This window comes from Cyprinus carpio, chromosome A4, assembly GCF_018340385.1.
Source record: "Cyprinus carpio isolate SPL01 chromosome A4, ASM1834038v1, whole genome shotgun sequence".
Taxonomy (NCBI): domain Eukaryota; kingdom Metazoa; phylum Chordata; class Actinopteri; order Cypriniformes; family Cyprinidae; genus Cyprinus; species Cyprinus carpio.
The window spans coordinates 11,924,010-11,939,891 of record NC_056575.1 but is presented as its reverse complement, the minus strand read 5'-3'; the positions used below and the strand labels follow the sequence as shown (position 1 = coordinate 11,939,891).

The 15,882-nt window shown below is 37.4% G+C and overlaps 1 protein-coding gene across 1 annotated transcript; it reads right to left on the bottom strand.

The window, feature by feature from the left end:
• Positions 1-2,452: 2,452 nt before the first annotated feature.
• Positions 2,453-14,261, bottom strand: LOC109067648 (plexin-C1-like). The gene is made up of 15 exons (XM_042741078.1): positions 13,221-14,261; positions 12,935-13,060; positions 11,661-11,795; positions 10,814-10,914; positions 10,515-10,623; positions 10,266-10,425; positions 10,077-10,188; positions 9,904-9,997; positions 9,681-9,719; positions 9,368-9,501; positions 9,108-9,287; positions 8,596-8,704; positions 3,052-3,222; positions 2,737-2,895; positions 2,453-2,565 (listed from the first exon to the last, which is right to left on the bottom strand). The coding sequence occupies exons 1-15, from the start codon at positions 14,127-14,129 to the stop codon at positions 2,467-2,469; spliced, it is 2,637 nt and encodes an 878-aa protein (XP_042597012.1). The 5' UTR covers positions 14,130-14,261; the 3' UTR covers positions 2,453-2,466.
• Positions 14,262-15,882: the final 1,621 nt, after the last annotated feature.

The following is a 15,882-nucleotide window of genomic DNA, read 5'->3' as shown; positions in this document are numbered from 1 at the left end:
AAGATATTAGAAAATTAAACAAAATAAACTAATTTACTAGTGGTTCTGACAAAATGTTCATTGCTTAAAAATATATATTAATTTAAAAAAAAAAAAAAATAAATAAAAAGAAATCAATGAAGGAGTCATTGTCCCAATTCATAAAGACTTGTTTCAAAACTGGAATCTCCTGAATGAACGATTCAATGACAAATACTTTTTTTAAACGGGCAGTTGTCGCCACCTGGTGGAAGAGGATAAGCGTTACAATACATACACGCATTAAGATAATTTCTTTTTTTGTTTGTTTTTTTGTTGGGTATTGTTGTTTATAAGTGTTTATACCCAAACTGTAAACTTTTATCCCAGTACTTGTTGCTTAAATGTCTGTAACACAGAAATAATAGTGTGGTTGAAAAGGCTGTTGCTCTTTCTGGATCAGCAGCAGTGTGAATGATGCATTATATGTGCAGCGACAGAACGTGCTTCACACGCTCCACTGACACTCGCGATGTGAAAGTCATAATAGACATAACTGAATCTTTGTCATTCAGGAATAAGATCGTGTGGGTGTTTTAAAATGAGATCGCGATCTTTAAATGATTAATTGTTAAGCTCTAATGTCAACATTGCAAAATGTTTTGCAAGGATATCATCAGGTTCTCGCAAGACCAGTCAGATCTCGCGAGACACATGCCACGAGATCTCGTCACATCCCTATAAGCGAAAGTTTATAGGGATGTAAACCATAGTCGGAATTGGTGCTTCATTTAACCCATCCAAAGTGCACACACACAGCAGTGAACACACAGCCATTTATGGGGTTGGGGGAGCAGTTAGGGGTTTGGTGCCTTGCTCAGGGGCACCTCAGTCGTGGTGTTGCTGGCCCGAGACTCGAATCCACAACCTTATAGGGTTAGGAGTCAAACTCTCTAACCACTAGGCCATGACTTCCCAGTACAGAGTGATGCTATATGTAATCTGTGACTAGAATAATAGAATTAATAATATTAAGTTTGAATTAATAAGTATCCACAGTCAATGAAGTGCATTTAATAATAATACTAGCAAAGTAGGCCCATGTGCCCATTCACAACGTTTGGAGGAAGAGGACCAGTGACACCCAGATGAGACACACTGCACACACCTGCATTTAGTTAAAGTTACATTGTGACATCAACACACAACTGAAATGTGTTCAACCACTTTCTCAATTTATTAGAAACTTTATCATAAAATGTATTGGTTTCAGACGTGTCATGAGGTTTACTACCGTGGTTATGGTTGCTGAGAGAGTGAAAGGAAATAACAGCTGTGTAGATATGCTCTGTTGTCACAGAATTTATAAATAATTTCCTCCCTACAACATACAGACACACACATATCATTGAATCAATGTAATTAGTTCCTATACAGCGCGCTGTTCTCCGGATCCTGCTGATTCAGTGCACTGAACACACCTGCCCAAATAACTTAATAATTTTTTATAACTTAATAATTTGACTGAGGAAATAACGGTGCAGGAGACGAGCACCGGACGAGCTTTATCACTGCAGCATCGTATCGTTGCAGCCTGTAGGGATTTGATGATTTCTATCTTTTTTAATTTACAGCTGTTCATCAGCTCTCACAGTGCTCTGAATGCTGGCATCTGATCCTTCCGCAAATACAGAGAAAATCCCACCTGCTTGAGACTGTAAAGTGTTCCACAAGATAACAACAGAATAGCTGGTATCTCGAGGTTTTGCATCATCATCTTTTTTTCCAAAAAGGTACCTACTGCTACTTGTACCGGCTATGAAGGCAACAGATTTCTCATCCTGTCGCGGTCCTGCCAATATACGACTTTCATAGTAAATACTGTTTGTACTGTCTTTTGTATTGAATATGTGTGTCTGTTTTTGTGGATGTTAATGTGATTGTTCATTTAAGTACAGACCAGACTCTTTCCTATAGATTTCGTATTTTTGGTATGTTTATTTGTAAGTATACTGTGTACAAGAATAAGAATATACAAATTAGACTAGTCCCTGCCTCCACTCAGTCACACCATCTCGGACTTCCTGCTCCACTTTTACTAGCTTAACTGAAGTAGTAAATTCTACACAATGGCAAGTGGCAAAGTTGGATTAATTCAGCCATAAAGGTTTAAACCAGAAACTGATTCGGTTTAATTTGGCAATGTTGGTTTAATTCAGAAATTAATTTTTAAACCAGAAACTGATTCCAAACAAAAAGAGAACATCATTTACACCCATATCACTCCACAACATCTACACATGATTGTAGAAACTTAATTTTCTGTAAAGTTGCTTTGTAATGATTTGTATCGTAAAAAGCGCTATACAAATAAACTTGAATTGAATTGAATTGAATTACACCTTGATGTATCAGAATAGTAATGCATTTTATGTATCACTCCACAACATCAGACACATGACAGTAATTGATATCATATAATTGATTTTTTTTCCCCTCTGGTTGTTTCTATTGCTCCTTCATACTTGACCAGATGGGTTCTATGGACTGATGCAGACTTTCTGTACTTTCTCCCATCCCGAGAACAAAAGTATCCCCAATGCCAATCTAAAAAGACAATAAAAAAACATGCTACTCAGTCCTGTGTAACTCATAAAGTTGGCAAGATTTAATATTTAGCAGCAATTATCAAGTCAATCTATGGACTTCTCCTTCCCATAATCTATTGAGATTTAACATTATAGTTATACCACGTGGAAGAAAATAAAACATACTTACAGTGAGTGAGTATGCTGGGACGGCTCCTGATTCTCCTTTAATTGTACAGATAATGGCATTAGACTCAACCCTCTCCAAAACACACGGATACTGCTGATCTGTATGTTGATGATTTATATTTAGATCAGTCATACTCAAATTCAACATATCTGCCTTTTTCTGAGAAAGAAAGAAAACAATTAATGCAATCTCTGTACAATTAATGTAATCTCTGCCAGATCAAATTCTGTCATTAATTTCTCTACATCTTTTATTAAATAGTATGAAAGACGCAGAACTTCAATGGTTTATTCAGCTAATTTAGTCACTCTTTACCTGAATGTTCACCTGTAGATCGTTGGCCACTGGAAAGGTAGTAAATCGAATGAACTTAGGATCAGGCTGGTAGGACAAATAATCCACACAGTCCACAGTGGAGTTCCCAACATTCAACTTCAAGCTAAACTGACCACTGCCATCATAGCGGTGGGAGAGAAACCACACATCCTGAGATAGAAAGACAATGAAAATATGATTCTAATACATGTGACATTTGAAGCTGCTTGTAAGCTGTGAATACAATTAAAATCTCTAGTCGATATAAAAATTCTGACACACAAGCTGAAAATTATATTCATGTTAACTGACAAATCAATATTAAAATGAAAATATAAAAAAATCTCTTTGTTTAAAGTTTGTTTAAAAATGAATGAAAACAAACAAATCAATTGCTTGAATTTTTTAGGCATCATTACAGTTTGGAGGTCAGTATGTGATGGACATTTGAATACTCTGAAGTAGGGCTGGACAATAATTCAATATCGATATGTATCGCGATAAAAAAATTCAATAACGGTGATATGGTTTTTAAACACATTTCCGATATTTCGATATACCAGTGTTCGCCATACATTGATTTATTTGTGGCGTTTGACTTCGTTGAATAAATATGAGCACTGTACGTTTCAAAATCAAAACATGTCTGCGGGTTTTTTTATATGAATGTATCTCTGAAGGGAACCGACTGTTTTCAGAAAAGTTTCGATGCCATTTTCATTTTATCTGATAAAGAAGCGTTCATAGGCGCAGCTCCTTTGATTATAGCCGTTACTGGAGAAACCGCTGGGTCTACCATTCTCACAGCGCCTCCTGCTGGCAGACAATCAGTTTGCATTTCAGCCCGGCTCCAGCAACATGCTTTTTTTTTTCCTGCAGCAACTCAAGAGCACTCTTCATACTCTTTATACTGACTAAAGCACATTTGTTTAAATCTATATCCAAAGTACTGCAAAAACAGTTAAATTTTGAAATATTGTTTTATTTTAAAATGTAGTTTATTCCCGTGATCAAAGCTGAATTTTCAACATCATTACTCCAGTCTTGACATGATTTTCAGAAATCATTCTATTATGCTGATTTGCTGATTATCAATATTTAAGAGAGTTGAGTACTTTTTTTCAGGATTCTTTGATGAATAGAAAGATCCAAAGATCAGCATTTTTTTGTTTTTGTTTTTGCTTGAGGTGAACTCACTGAATTGAGCAGACCCAGACTTTTATTATTATTGTTATAATCAGATCAACGAGAACAACAACGGTATACAAGTGCTATGACAAGTCTCAGTTAGTCTAGTACAGACTAACATATTGGGAATATGATAGAAAAGAAAAAAGGTAAGTACTAGTATTAGTTGGTTAAGTGCAGGCGAAAAAGATGAGTCTTTAGATGTTTTTTGAAAATGAGTAAAGACTCAGCTGTTCGAATTGAGATCGGGAGGTCATTCCACAAGCTGGGAGCAGTCCAGGAAAAAGTCAGTGAGAGTGACTTTGAACCTCTTTGGGATGGCAACACAAGGCGTCGTTCCGCAAACTTCTGGAGGGTGCATAAGATTGAACTAGTGAGTTTAGGTAGGTTGGCGCCGTGCCAGTGGTCGTTTTGTAGGCAAGCATCAGTACCTTGAATTTGACGCGAGCGGCTACTGGTAGCCAGTGTAACCTGATGAGGAGAGGAGTAACATGGGCTGTTTTTCGGCTCATTGAAGACAACCCTCGCTGCTGCATTCTGGATCAGTTGTAGAGGCTTGATAGTACATGCAGGAAGGCCCGCCAGGAGAGCATTGCAATAGTCCAGTCTGGAGAGAACAGAGCTTGGACAAGAAGTTGGGTGGATTGCTCTGACAGGAAGGGTCTAATCTTCCTAATGTTGAATAAGGCAAATCTACAGGACCGGGTAGTTGTAGCAATATGGTCTGTGAAGCTTAACTGATGATCCATCACAACTCCTAGGTTTCTGGCTGTCCTGGAAGGAGTTATTGTTGACGAACCCAGCCTTATATAGAGAAGTTGTGATGAAACGATGGGTTAGCTGGAACCACCAGCAGTTCAGTTTTAGTAAGGTTGAGCTGAAGGTGATGGTCATTCATCCAGCTAGAAATGTCACTCAGACAGGCTGAAATGCGAGCAACTACCGTCGGGTCATCTGGTTGGAATGAGAAGTAGAGTTGAGTGTCATCAGCGTAGCAGTGATAGGAAAAGCCATGCTTCTGAATGACAGATACTAATGACGTCATGTAGATGGAGAGAGAAGAAGCGGTCCAAGTACTGAGCCTTGAGGAACCCCAGTAGCAAGTTGTTGTGACTTAGAAACTTCACCCCTCCAAGACACCATGAAGGATCTATCAGACAGGTAGGAGTTAAGCCACTGGAGTGCGGTTCCAGAGATGCCCATCTTTCTGAGGGTGGATAGGAGAATCTGGTGATTAACAGTGTCAAAAGCAGCAGACAGGTCCAGCAAAATGAGTACTGAGGATTTTGAAGCTGCTCTTGCCAGTCGCAGGGCTTCAGTAACCGAGAGCAGGGCAGTCTCAGTTGAGTGGCCAGTTTTGAAGCCAGATTGATTGCTGTCCAGGAGGTTGTTCTGTACAAGAAACATAGAGAGCTGGTTGAACACAGCTCGTTCGAGTGTCTTTGCAATGAATGGAAGAAGGGATACCGGTCTGTAGTTTTCTAGAAGTGCTGGATTTAGAGATGGTTTCTTCAGCAGTGGGCTAACCCGAGCCTGCTTAAATGCTGAGGGAAATGTTCCAGAGTGAAGAGAGGAGTTGATAATGTGAGTAAGTGAAGGTATGACTGAAGAAGAAATCGCTTGAAGGAGGTGAGTGGGGATCCGATCCAGTGGGCAAGTAGTAGGATGACTGGACAGGATAAGTTTGGAAACGTCCGTCTCTGAGAGTGGAGAGAAGGAGGAGAACGAGTGAGCATTAGTCGTTGTGAAGTTATCCTCAGTCTGCGGTGTGGAGAATTGGTCACTGATGGTTCTTGTCTTATTTGTGAAGAAAACTGCAAAGTCATCAGCTGTCAGAGTTGATTGAGGAGGAGGTGGAGGCGGATTAAGAAGAGAAGAGAAGGCTTTTGAAGAGTGTCCGAGCGTCACAACAGTTGTTAATCTTGTCGTGGTAATATGATGTTTTAGCAGTGAAGACGTTTGCAGAGAAGGAGGAGAGGAGAGACTGATACACACTGAGGTCGGTAGAGTTTCTTGATTTAAGCTATTTCCTCTCTGCAGCCCGGAGTTTTAGAGCGATGTTCACGGAGTACATCGGACAGCCAGGGGGCAGATGGGGTGGTGCGTGCTGGTCTAGACGACAGTGGGCAAAAGTTGTCCAAGCAAGAGGTCAGAGTGGAACAAAAAGTGTCCGTAGCACTGTTCGTGTCCAGAGCTGAAAACTGCGAGAGTGAAGGAAGTGAGGATGCAATCACAGAGGATAGGCGAGATGGAGAGAGTGAGCGTAGGTTCCGTCGAAAGGTGACCCGCGTTGGAGCGTGTGCCGCTTCAGGAGTAAGTGCTAGATTAGCAGTAATGAGGAAGTGGTCTGAGGTGTGCAGTGGAGCAACTAAAGTGTTGTCCACTGAGCAACAGCGCGTGTAGATGAGGTCCAGTTGGTTTGACCGATTTGTGAGTCGCTGTAGTAGAGACTCGCTTGAGATCAAATGAGGCGAGCAGAGTGTTGAAGTCAGCAGCCTGGGGTTTATCTAGGTGGATGTTGAAGTCACCAAGCAGTACCAGAGGAGTACCATCTTCAGGATAGTACGTCCAACTCCTCCAAGAAGTTTCCCAATTGACCTGGGGGACGATAAATGACCACAAAGTGGATTTGAACAGGGTGGGTTACAGTAACCAGCATGTGATTCAAATGAACCGTGACCTGTAGGTGGTGGTTGAAGATCAAATTTCCAATCTTTCGATATAAGGAGAGCAGTACCCTCCACCCCTCCCAGTCGTACGAGGGGTGTGGGAACAAGTGAAATGAGTGGAGAGGGCTGCGGGAGTGGCAGCGTCCTCAGGTTTGATCCAGGTCTCAGTCAGTGCCATGAGGCTGAGACCAGAATGAGTAGCAATAGAAGAAATGAAGTCTGCTTTGTTAACAGCAGACTGGCAGTTCCAGAGACCAAGTGGAATAGAGAGCGTTGGAGTAGAGGTCATAGGGACAGGCCTTAGATTTGTCAGGCAGGCCTTCCTTCGACGTACATAGCGTGCTCTCCGAGTGTTAGTAGTGATAGTAGAGATCTGAAAGCACATAGTGAACTACAAGTGACCAAAATAAGTATTTGAGGATGAGCGGTACAAAAATTTAAGGGGAGAAAAGCAATACTCAAGTGCCCTGTCGGTGTCCTTGCTCGGTGGAGTCGCGCAGGTAGAGTCGATGGTCTTTACACTCGTCGGTCTTCACACGAGGAGGCTTCACACGAGGGCTGCCCGCGACCGCTGCCCGCGGTGACACCTACCACTTATATATTTGCCTGATTACCTGTGATTGAAGTCAGCTTGTCACGCCTCTCTATTTAACAGACCGAAACTGTCCAGTCCCGCGATAGGCAAACGCAAAACCAAACGCCACAATTCACACATTTGAATCTGAAACAAAGCTTTTGTAACATTACATTTTGATTACATTTTATTTGATTACACTATTCCATTCAAAAGCTTTGAGTCAGCATCATTTCTTTCTTTCTTTCTTTTTTTGGAAAGAAATTATAGAAAGTTTTATTTAGCAGAGATGCTTTAAATTGATCAAAATTGATGATAAAGACATTTATAATGTTAAAAATATTTCTATTTCAAATAAATGTTCTTCTAAACTTTCTATTCATCAAGAAACCTACTCAGCTGATTTCAACAAATTATTTTTGAGCAGCAAATCAGAATATAAGAATGATTTCTGAAGGATCATGTAATCAGAGTAATGATGCTAAAAATATAGCTTTGAAATCACAGGGAATAAAATACATTTTAAAATATTTCCAAATATAAAACAGTTATTTTAAATAGTAAAAATATTTCAAAATGTTACATTTTCTTGCTGTATTTTGGATCAAATAAATGCAGGCTTGGTGAGCAGAAGAGAATTCTTTAAAAACATTAAAAATCTTACTGTTCAAAAGCTTTTGACTGTTAGTATATATTAGCCTATAGTTTGAAGTTAAAGATATTAATTTTAATTAGGTGAGACTGAAATGATTTTTTGACAGTGATTTCACATTTATTGTTTGTATGAAAGCTAAATACAAAAAATGTTTTTTTTTTTTTTTTTCCAAAAATATTAAATGGTTTTAAATGAGGTGTCAGACTTGGCAAATTTATTTTTTCATAAATGTATATACACTGACATCTGTTTGTGGGTGTTCTTGGCAGTTTTTACGAGGCTTTTTATAGTGTTCATATCGATATCGGAATTATATCGTATCGACCGAAATTAAGAAATATATCGTGATATAAATTTTGGCCATATCGTCCAGCCCTACTCTGAAGTTTTAAATAGCTGACCTCAGTGTATCAGATAAAGTGCTGTGAGCAACTGCAGAAGTAATGAATACATCTTACCCCTGAGCTTGTGTTGTATTGTGTTTTCAGCACTTCATTAGAGGGGAAGACAGTAACTGATTCCACTAATTCCAGATTGCTCCCCTGAACATGAATCTTCCTTCCACCACTGAATGAAGCCAGTAATACATGATATAAAAATACATATCTATTAACATTTGAATTCCCCAACTTATTTTAGCATATGTGGCTTTTGCATGCACACACAGACACACAATACCACACATTTCAGCAACCAATGGTAGTGAAACCCACCAAAAATCTTAAGAAAAGCCTGGCTGTCAGAAAACAGTTTAAGCAAGAATAGTCTAATAACAATCTGAGTTAGTAAACTGCAGATCTCAGAAATATGACAAATGATGCAGGACATTACCTAATTGCTATCATTAGGTGTTGCATATATTTTTAAATTGAATTACTAAAATGTTCTGTATGACATTAGTTTCATTAATTATAGTGGGCAGTTGTCATGTTGAAGTGCTGATGGGATGTGGAAGTTGAAATGGTCTGACCTGCTCCAGCTGACTGTGGGGTGTATTCCAGTGCAGCTGGGCTGAGAACCGTAAGTGATGATGGTGTTACCATGACAACGGGCGTCAGGAGTAACAACACACACTTTCACTGTTCCTTTAGTTCCACTGTGAGGAATGTGGAACCTTAAAGTGTCACTGGAGCGATCAAACACTGGAGATCTGAAGGTAAAGATATAAAGTATGATTTATCTGAATCTTCACACATTCATATATACGACTGAACAATCACAGAGTCTCACTCTTTAGGAATACAGTCCAGATCCCCTTGAATACGGATTTTAGTAACAGATTCCAGGTTCCTTCCTCTTAGTAAAACATTGTTTCTGCCATGGAAAGAAACCTTGTTTGGCTCCAAAGAGAGAATCGCTGGCTTCTACAGGACACCAAAGTTTCAAAAATAACGGAGGTTAAGCAATATAAGCAGATTTTTACTCAAGCGTGAAATAAATTTCTCAGCCTCTTCTAAAGTCATGTTTATTTGAAATAGGAACATACTGAAAAAACAATATCCCTATCCTGTGACGCTGGGCACATAATCAGTATGACACTTACATTGTAGACCATCTCAGAGAGAAGATATTTACATGCATCCTAAAGAGTAAAGAAAGAGCAGCTCATGTACTTCCCTGAGTTCATTCAGTCAACACAATGATAGTTCAGCTATCAACACTGCATTAATATAAATTAATTCATTTATTAAAGTTTTTTTTTTTGTTTGTTTGTTTTTTTTTTTTTTTCCCCAATACAGATATACTGAAGCACTGGATTGTCTCACCTGTATGTGTAACTGCTCTCCAGGCCCATGTGTCCATTCACAACGCTTGGAGGAGGAGGACCAGTGAAACCCAGATGAGACACACTGCACACACCTGCATTTAATTAATGTTTTTTATAATTTTAAAATAGGAGTTCAAAGTCTTTCAAAACTCTTATTGACTCTGCACTCACTGTGTATGAGAAGCATTTGGTGAATTTTCTGTGATACTTGGGCAGTTTGTCAGTGTTAGCGTCTCTGTGATCTTCTGATCCTCAATATTAACTGTAGCAGAGACTCTTAAACCTGAACAGATTATCAAAAATGTTTATGATCATAAACAATCATATAGCACATAAAATTTTCACTGAAGGAGAACCAACCTCCAGTGTATAGAATCTGGTCAGGAAAACTACAGGAGCAGTTTGGGAAAACTGCAGGCGGATCAGAGCCGTCACACAAGATATCACTTTCTTTAGTGAAGTTACATGAGAAAGCAGGATTTCCTGTGCTCTCCAGACTCAAGGAAAGATGTAGAGTAACCTGTGTAGAAGAGGGCAATGGCTGGTAAAAAGCAGTCTTCTAAATATTAACTAAATGATAATAAGTAAATAATTCTAGACAATGTCTACCTTTCTAGAAGAATTCTCTGTCATCTGAAAAGAAAACAGCCGTGTCTGAAGAGAGTTTTTTGGGATGGACACCCATGAAGTATCTGAACATTCATCTTGAGTAGAACATCTAGATAAAAACAGGATCAGCCAGTATATCACTACAGAACTGTTTGCACACTGCTCATCTTGTCTATGTACTGCTGAAAAGAAGAAGTTAACGTGCTTCTACAATTAGGCATATTTATTTAGTGTAGATGCAGCCTGAAGCAGATTTCATGTGTGACGTGTGAAAAATCATGTGATAAAGACACGCTGACCTCTGTGTGTTCACACACCAGCCACAGAGAGGATCCAGAGCAGCTCTGCAGTCTTTCAGAGTGATGTATTTAGCACACAAAACCACAGACACTCTTCTAACCTACATTAAAAACATGAGCACAAAGAAAAAAATACACTACTGCATTCACACGACTTTTCAAAATAAGAAAAAATAAAAAAAATCATCTTTTCTCTAAACTCTACACGAAAAACCAGAAAATGCACACAACAAGCAAAACATTACGCATCTCTTGCAAAAGCAAATACTTCTTTCAAAACCATTTTAACTCTTATAAAATTGTGTTTTTGCACAGTAACTACACACAAACAAACATCAAATGATTAACCATATACACAACAAACTACAGACAGATATGATAAATGTAAATCACAACTATCTTGTGTCTTTTGCTTGTTCAGTGTGCAGTGGAGCACAGGAGTTTGTCAATTTGAATTTGTCTCTATTTTATAAATCATTACACTCTCTCACAAAAGAAGTACAAAAGCTGTCACTTTTCAGTTAGTACACCTTTGCACCTAAAATGTCCATATTAGATACATATTAGTAGCTAAAAGGTATAAAATGTACCTTTTGAAAAGGTACCGCCACTGTGACAACTTTTGTACCTTTTTTTCTGAGAGTGTAGCAATAAAGATGACTTAACTTGTATGAATATTCAGTATATATTTACAAAGAGCTGTAAACAGAAATGCTAGGGTAAAAAAATTTGTTTCTCAAAAGTGTGCCTCAAGTACAACTTTTAGCGAGTAAGTAATTTAATTTTCAATTAAATTTTTAATTTCAGTGTTGACACTTTTTATTAACTGTACAGTTTTAAACCTCACCTGTTTCCTCAAAGCGATGTAGATATGTTTGAAATCTACAGGATCAAAGTGCATTCTGGGAAGCACTGCTCGCTCATCATCAGATTTGAAAAGCACTGTTGGACAGCCTGGTGTGAATTTTTCATCCAACACAAGCTAAAAATACAAACAGCATTATTATCTGAAGTTCAGCCAAATAATTATGACTGTGGTGCTGTATTCATGCAATTTATTGATTTTGATTTTCATTGTTGGGATATAAAGTACCAATTATTCACAGATTCCACAAAAATGGAAATGCAAAAAAATTAAATAAAATAAATAATAATAATAAGTCAGAGAACAGATGTTTTTTTGGGGGGTGGGGGTGGTGGTGGTTGTTGGCTATTTGAGACGCTTACTATGTTTAACAGTACTTCATGATGCATAATTCTTATAATTTTAATAAGGCTTTTAATAATATAATGTCACGAACAGTTAAGGGCAAAAAAAAAAAAAAAAATCTGACAATGATGACAAAGATGGTAATGCTTCAATATTTCAATATTCGTATTTAAATTAATATGTAACACTTTACAATAAGGTTCATTAGTTAAGTAGTTAACAGTATTAGTAAAGATGAACCAAGAATGAACAATTCTTCTACAGCATTTATTGATCTTAGCTAATGCTAATTTCAACATTTATTAATACACTATTAAAATCAAAAGTTGTATTTGTTAACATCAGTTTATTGTACTGCGAACTAACATGAACAAACAATGAATAACTGTTTTCATAAACTAACAGTAACAAAGATTAATAAATACTCTAACAAATATATTGTTCATTGTTAGTTCATGTTAGTTAATACATTATAACGTTAACAAATGACACCTTGTTGCAAAGTGTTACCACTGAATTCATTTATTAATAACAACTTCCACATAGATACCTAGTTCAATAATGTATTTTGTTCTGTCTTAAATTTTACATTGATTTTATCGCAACTAAATAAATGTTTTTACATGGTTACACATGGGTAGTTGTGAAATTCAGAGCACTATTTATCCTTTAATTATTTATACTATGATAAACTGACATCACATGACATTCTCTTAAAAAGAAACCACTTGCTGTGTTTGCAGTAGTTTAATAATTTTGATGTTATTAGGACAATTGTTACACTTAGAGTCCATTTTCATCATCAGCCTTAAGGCCCCACAAACCCAAGATACAATGCAAACTACTAAGTGTTTTCCAAATATTGAGGATAGCATCTAAGAAACTAGTGAAAAATAAAACATAAAGCAGACCTTTATGAGTTGGCCATCACTGGTTCCTATGAACAGCACAATCCAGGATCCACTTCTAACTGCTGCCACTGCTGACATTGAGCTGTACTTGAACACCACAGAGAGCGGCTGAAGTTCAGTATCACTCTGAAACACAGACAACAACCTGAAACTTTATATGACTTTAGTTCAATATATTTTTTTAATCATGCAACAGATTCAGGTTATTCTATCTTTATATAGTAAAATGTTGCTCTTATTTTTTTTAAAAAGCGTATATATTAAACACATGAATGCAAATTCCAACCTCAGAACCACAAGGCTTTTCACCAATAGCGCAGAAGCCCTTCACTCGTCCTTTAACATTACTGATGTCGTACAGAGCCAGTGCGCTGTTCTCTGGATCCTGCTGATTCTGTGCACTGAACACACCTGCCCAAATAACTCCGTTCACTGAGGAAATAACGGTAGAGGCGACGAGCACCGGACGAGCTTTATCACTGCAGCATCGTATTCTTGCAGCCTGTAGGGATTTGATGATTTCTCTCTTTTTTCCTTTAGAGCTGTTCATCCACAGGACGAGCACTTTCCTCTCGGAGTCAGTCTTTGTGTTGAGAAATAAGTAGGATTCTGAGGGTGAAACTCTCTGGAATCCATCAACAAACTCCACATCTGTCACAGTGCTCTGAATGATGGCATCTGATCCTTCTGCTATTATTGAGAAAATCCCACCATATTGAGACTGTAAAGTGTTCCACAAGCTAACAACAGAATAGCTGGTATCTTGAGGTTTTGTGTCTTCATCTTTTTTCCCAACCAAAAGGTACCTTCTGCTACTTGTACCGGTTATGAAGGCAACAGATTTCTCATCCTGTCGCGGTCCTATCAGTATATTACTTTCATAGTAAATGCTGTTTGTAATGTCATTTATATCAAGGACCTCACAATATCCATCTTTTAAGGTCCCACACGTTATCAAGGTGCTGTTGGCATCAAAAGGCACCAGGATGTTGACTCTGTTGTGTTCAGTGGCATTAGTGATGTCTTTCCTCTTCTCTTCATAAAGATCATGTCTCATCTGATGTAGTCGATGATCAGTAAGAACGAATAACTTACTGTTACCAACTACAAAGTCCTTGATGACTGAATCAAAGTTCACTGCATCACCGTAAATACAGTATTTCAAAAGTACAAGAATTCCAAGTAATCTTCTCATCTTGCATATCTGATGAGCAGCTTAAGATTAGAGATCTTGTCACAGAAATAAACTGCTCTCAGTAGTCGACTGAAGTGAAAACCGCGGCTCTGAGAATGCAGATGACTTCCGCGCAACACACCAACAATTTATTGAGATGAGGGCCGAAGTCTACAAAGTACAGACTTTTTTTTGTTGGGTATTGGTACTGTGTTAAACTTTTACTCAATGTAAACAAACGTTTACCTGACAGAGTGCAAGTAAAAAAATCTATTCACGTAACACGTTTAATTGTATTTTACATTCACCTACGTAGACCTGTTTAAAAGTAACATTTAATGTTTTATTTAACCAAAGCAGTCAAGAAGAATGAGATTTATGGAGTTCATAAAACAACATATTTAATCATGGTGTTTTATGACAACTTTGTGCCATAACTCAGTGTCCGTGCAACTAACTAAACTGCTCTAGAAATAAATATCAAACAACATTGTTAGCCTGAAAAATATCATAATGCCCATAACTACTATGTACAAAAATAATTTGCTGCAACAGTTTCTCCATACTTTTATTTTTATCACTGTCTAATGATAATGATCGTTCAGGGGTGCAAATCGGCTTTAAAACCGATTGTGTTGTTAAGCCACAAGATTTTGAAAGATATTTTAGTGTCCTGAAGATATTACGCAAATATTCTATTACAGATATTTAGATATAAACTAGATAAAAATATATTATTATTATATTAAAAAAATCACATCAAAAATGGACCTTGAGCCTCAGACTGCATATTAACATTTTGTTCTTACCATGTATGCCTTTACATGGAACTCTGTGCTTGAAGAGGCAAACAGTCAAACTATATTAATAATCTCAACAACACTTTAAAATTAGCCATAAAGATAGCTGATTAATTATGCAGTGCGAACTGTGCGAACTGTACTGATGTTGTGTTGGGCTGAGTGCTTTTCTGAAATTATTTTGCTCTTCTGATGACGTTGTGTTTAATAGCTGTATTTGTCCATTTAAATATAGACCAGACTATAATAGATTTTCGAATACTGTATATAGGCATTTTTATTAGTGAAACAATACACATTTTAATAATGCAGTATATCGGATAACAGCAGTCCATTATCAGATTAATAACAGCAAAACTGCTAATACACATGTGTAGGTGTATAAATGAAAAAATCACAATCAGTGTTTTAATGCTAGTGAATAAAAAGAATAATTACTGCAGAACTAAATCAACAGTACCTGGGAGTGAGCTGCCTGTCCTAGGGAGGCATGTTGTACACGCCCCTGCCCCTTGACGACTGCTTCTACAGTGTATCATAAATGAGCAGATAAGAAGCGCAAAGGAAAAACGGCCTCAAACTAGACTGACACGCCAAAATAAATGACTCTGAAATAAAGAGACGAAAATATGTATTGCAAAACATTGCTTTCACGCGGTCTCATTTTATTCTGCAATTCTAATTTTTGTTTACATGTAAACAGCATTATTTTCCATATTCTTTAATTTTCGTTTGCAAAACTTTATAACATAAAACATTTTGTGTCAATTAAAGCGGAATTATTTTGAATCCATACTGCTTCTAAATCATAAATAGCAGATAGCGCCACCTGTAGTTCAGCCAAAGCAATGAAAAAAAAAAAAGACATCTGTCCAAATCTATAATTGCCTAATACAAAACAGATATTAAAATTTTATGAATTACAGTCTCTAAATCTTTGGAATTAAAGCTGAAATATAAATCTAAAATAATAC

What these genes read in the sequence shown, in the direction of transcription:
- LOC109067648 (XM_042741078.1), bottom strand. Translation starts at nt 14,129, where the DNA reads ATGAGAAGATTACTTGGAATTCTTGTACTTTTGAAATACTGTATTTAC. An exon ending in GTGATGGCCAACTCATAAAG is followed by an intron (nt 11,796 to 12,934) that starts GTCTGCTTTATG and finishes TTGTATTTTTAG; the next exon opens with CTTGTGTTGGATGAAAAATT. An exon ending in CAGAGAATTCTTCTAGAAAG is followed by an intron (nt 10,426 to 10,514) that starts GTAGACATTGTC and finishes TCTTCTACACAG; the next exon opens with GTTACTCTACATCTTTCCTT.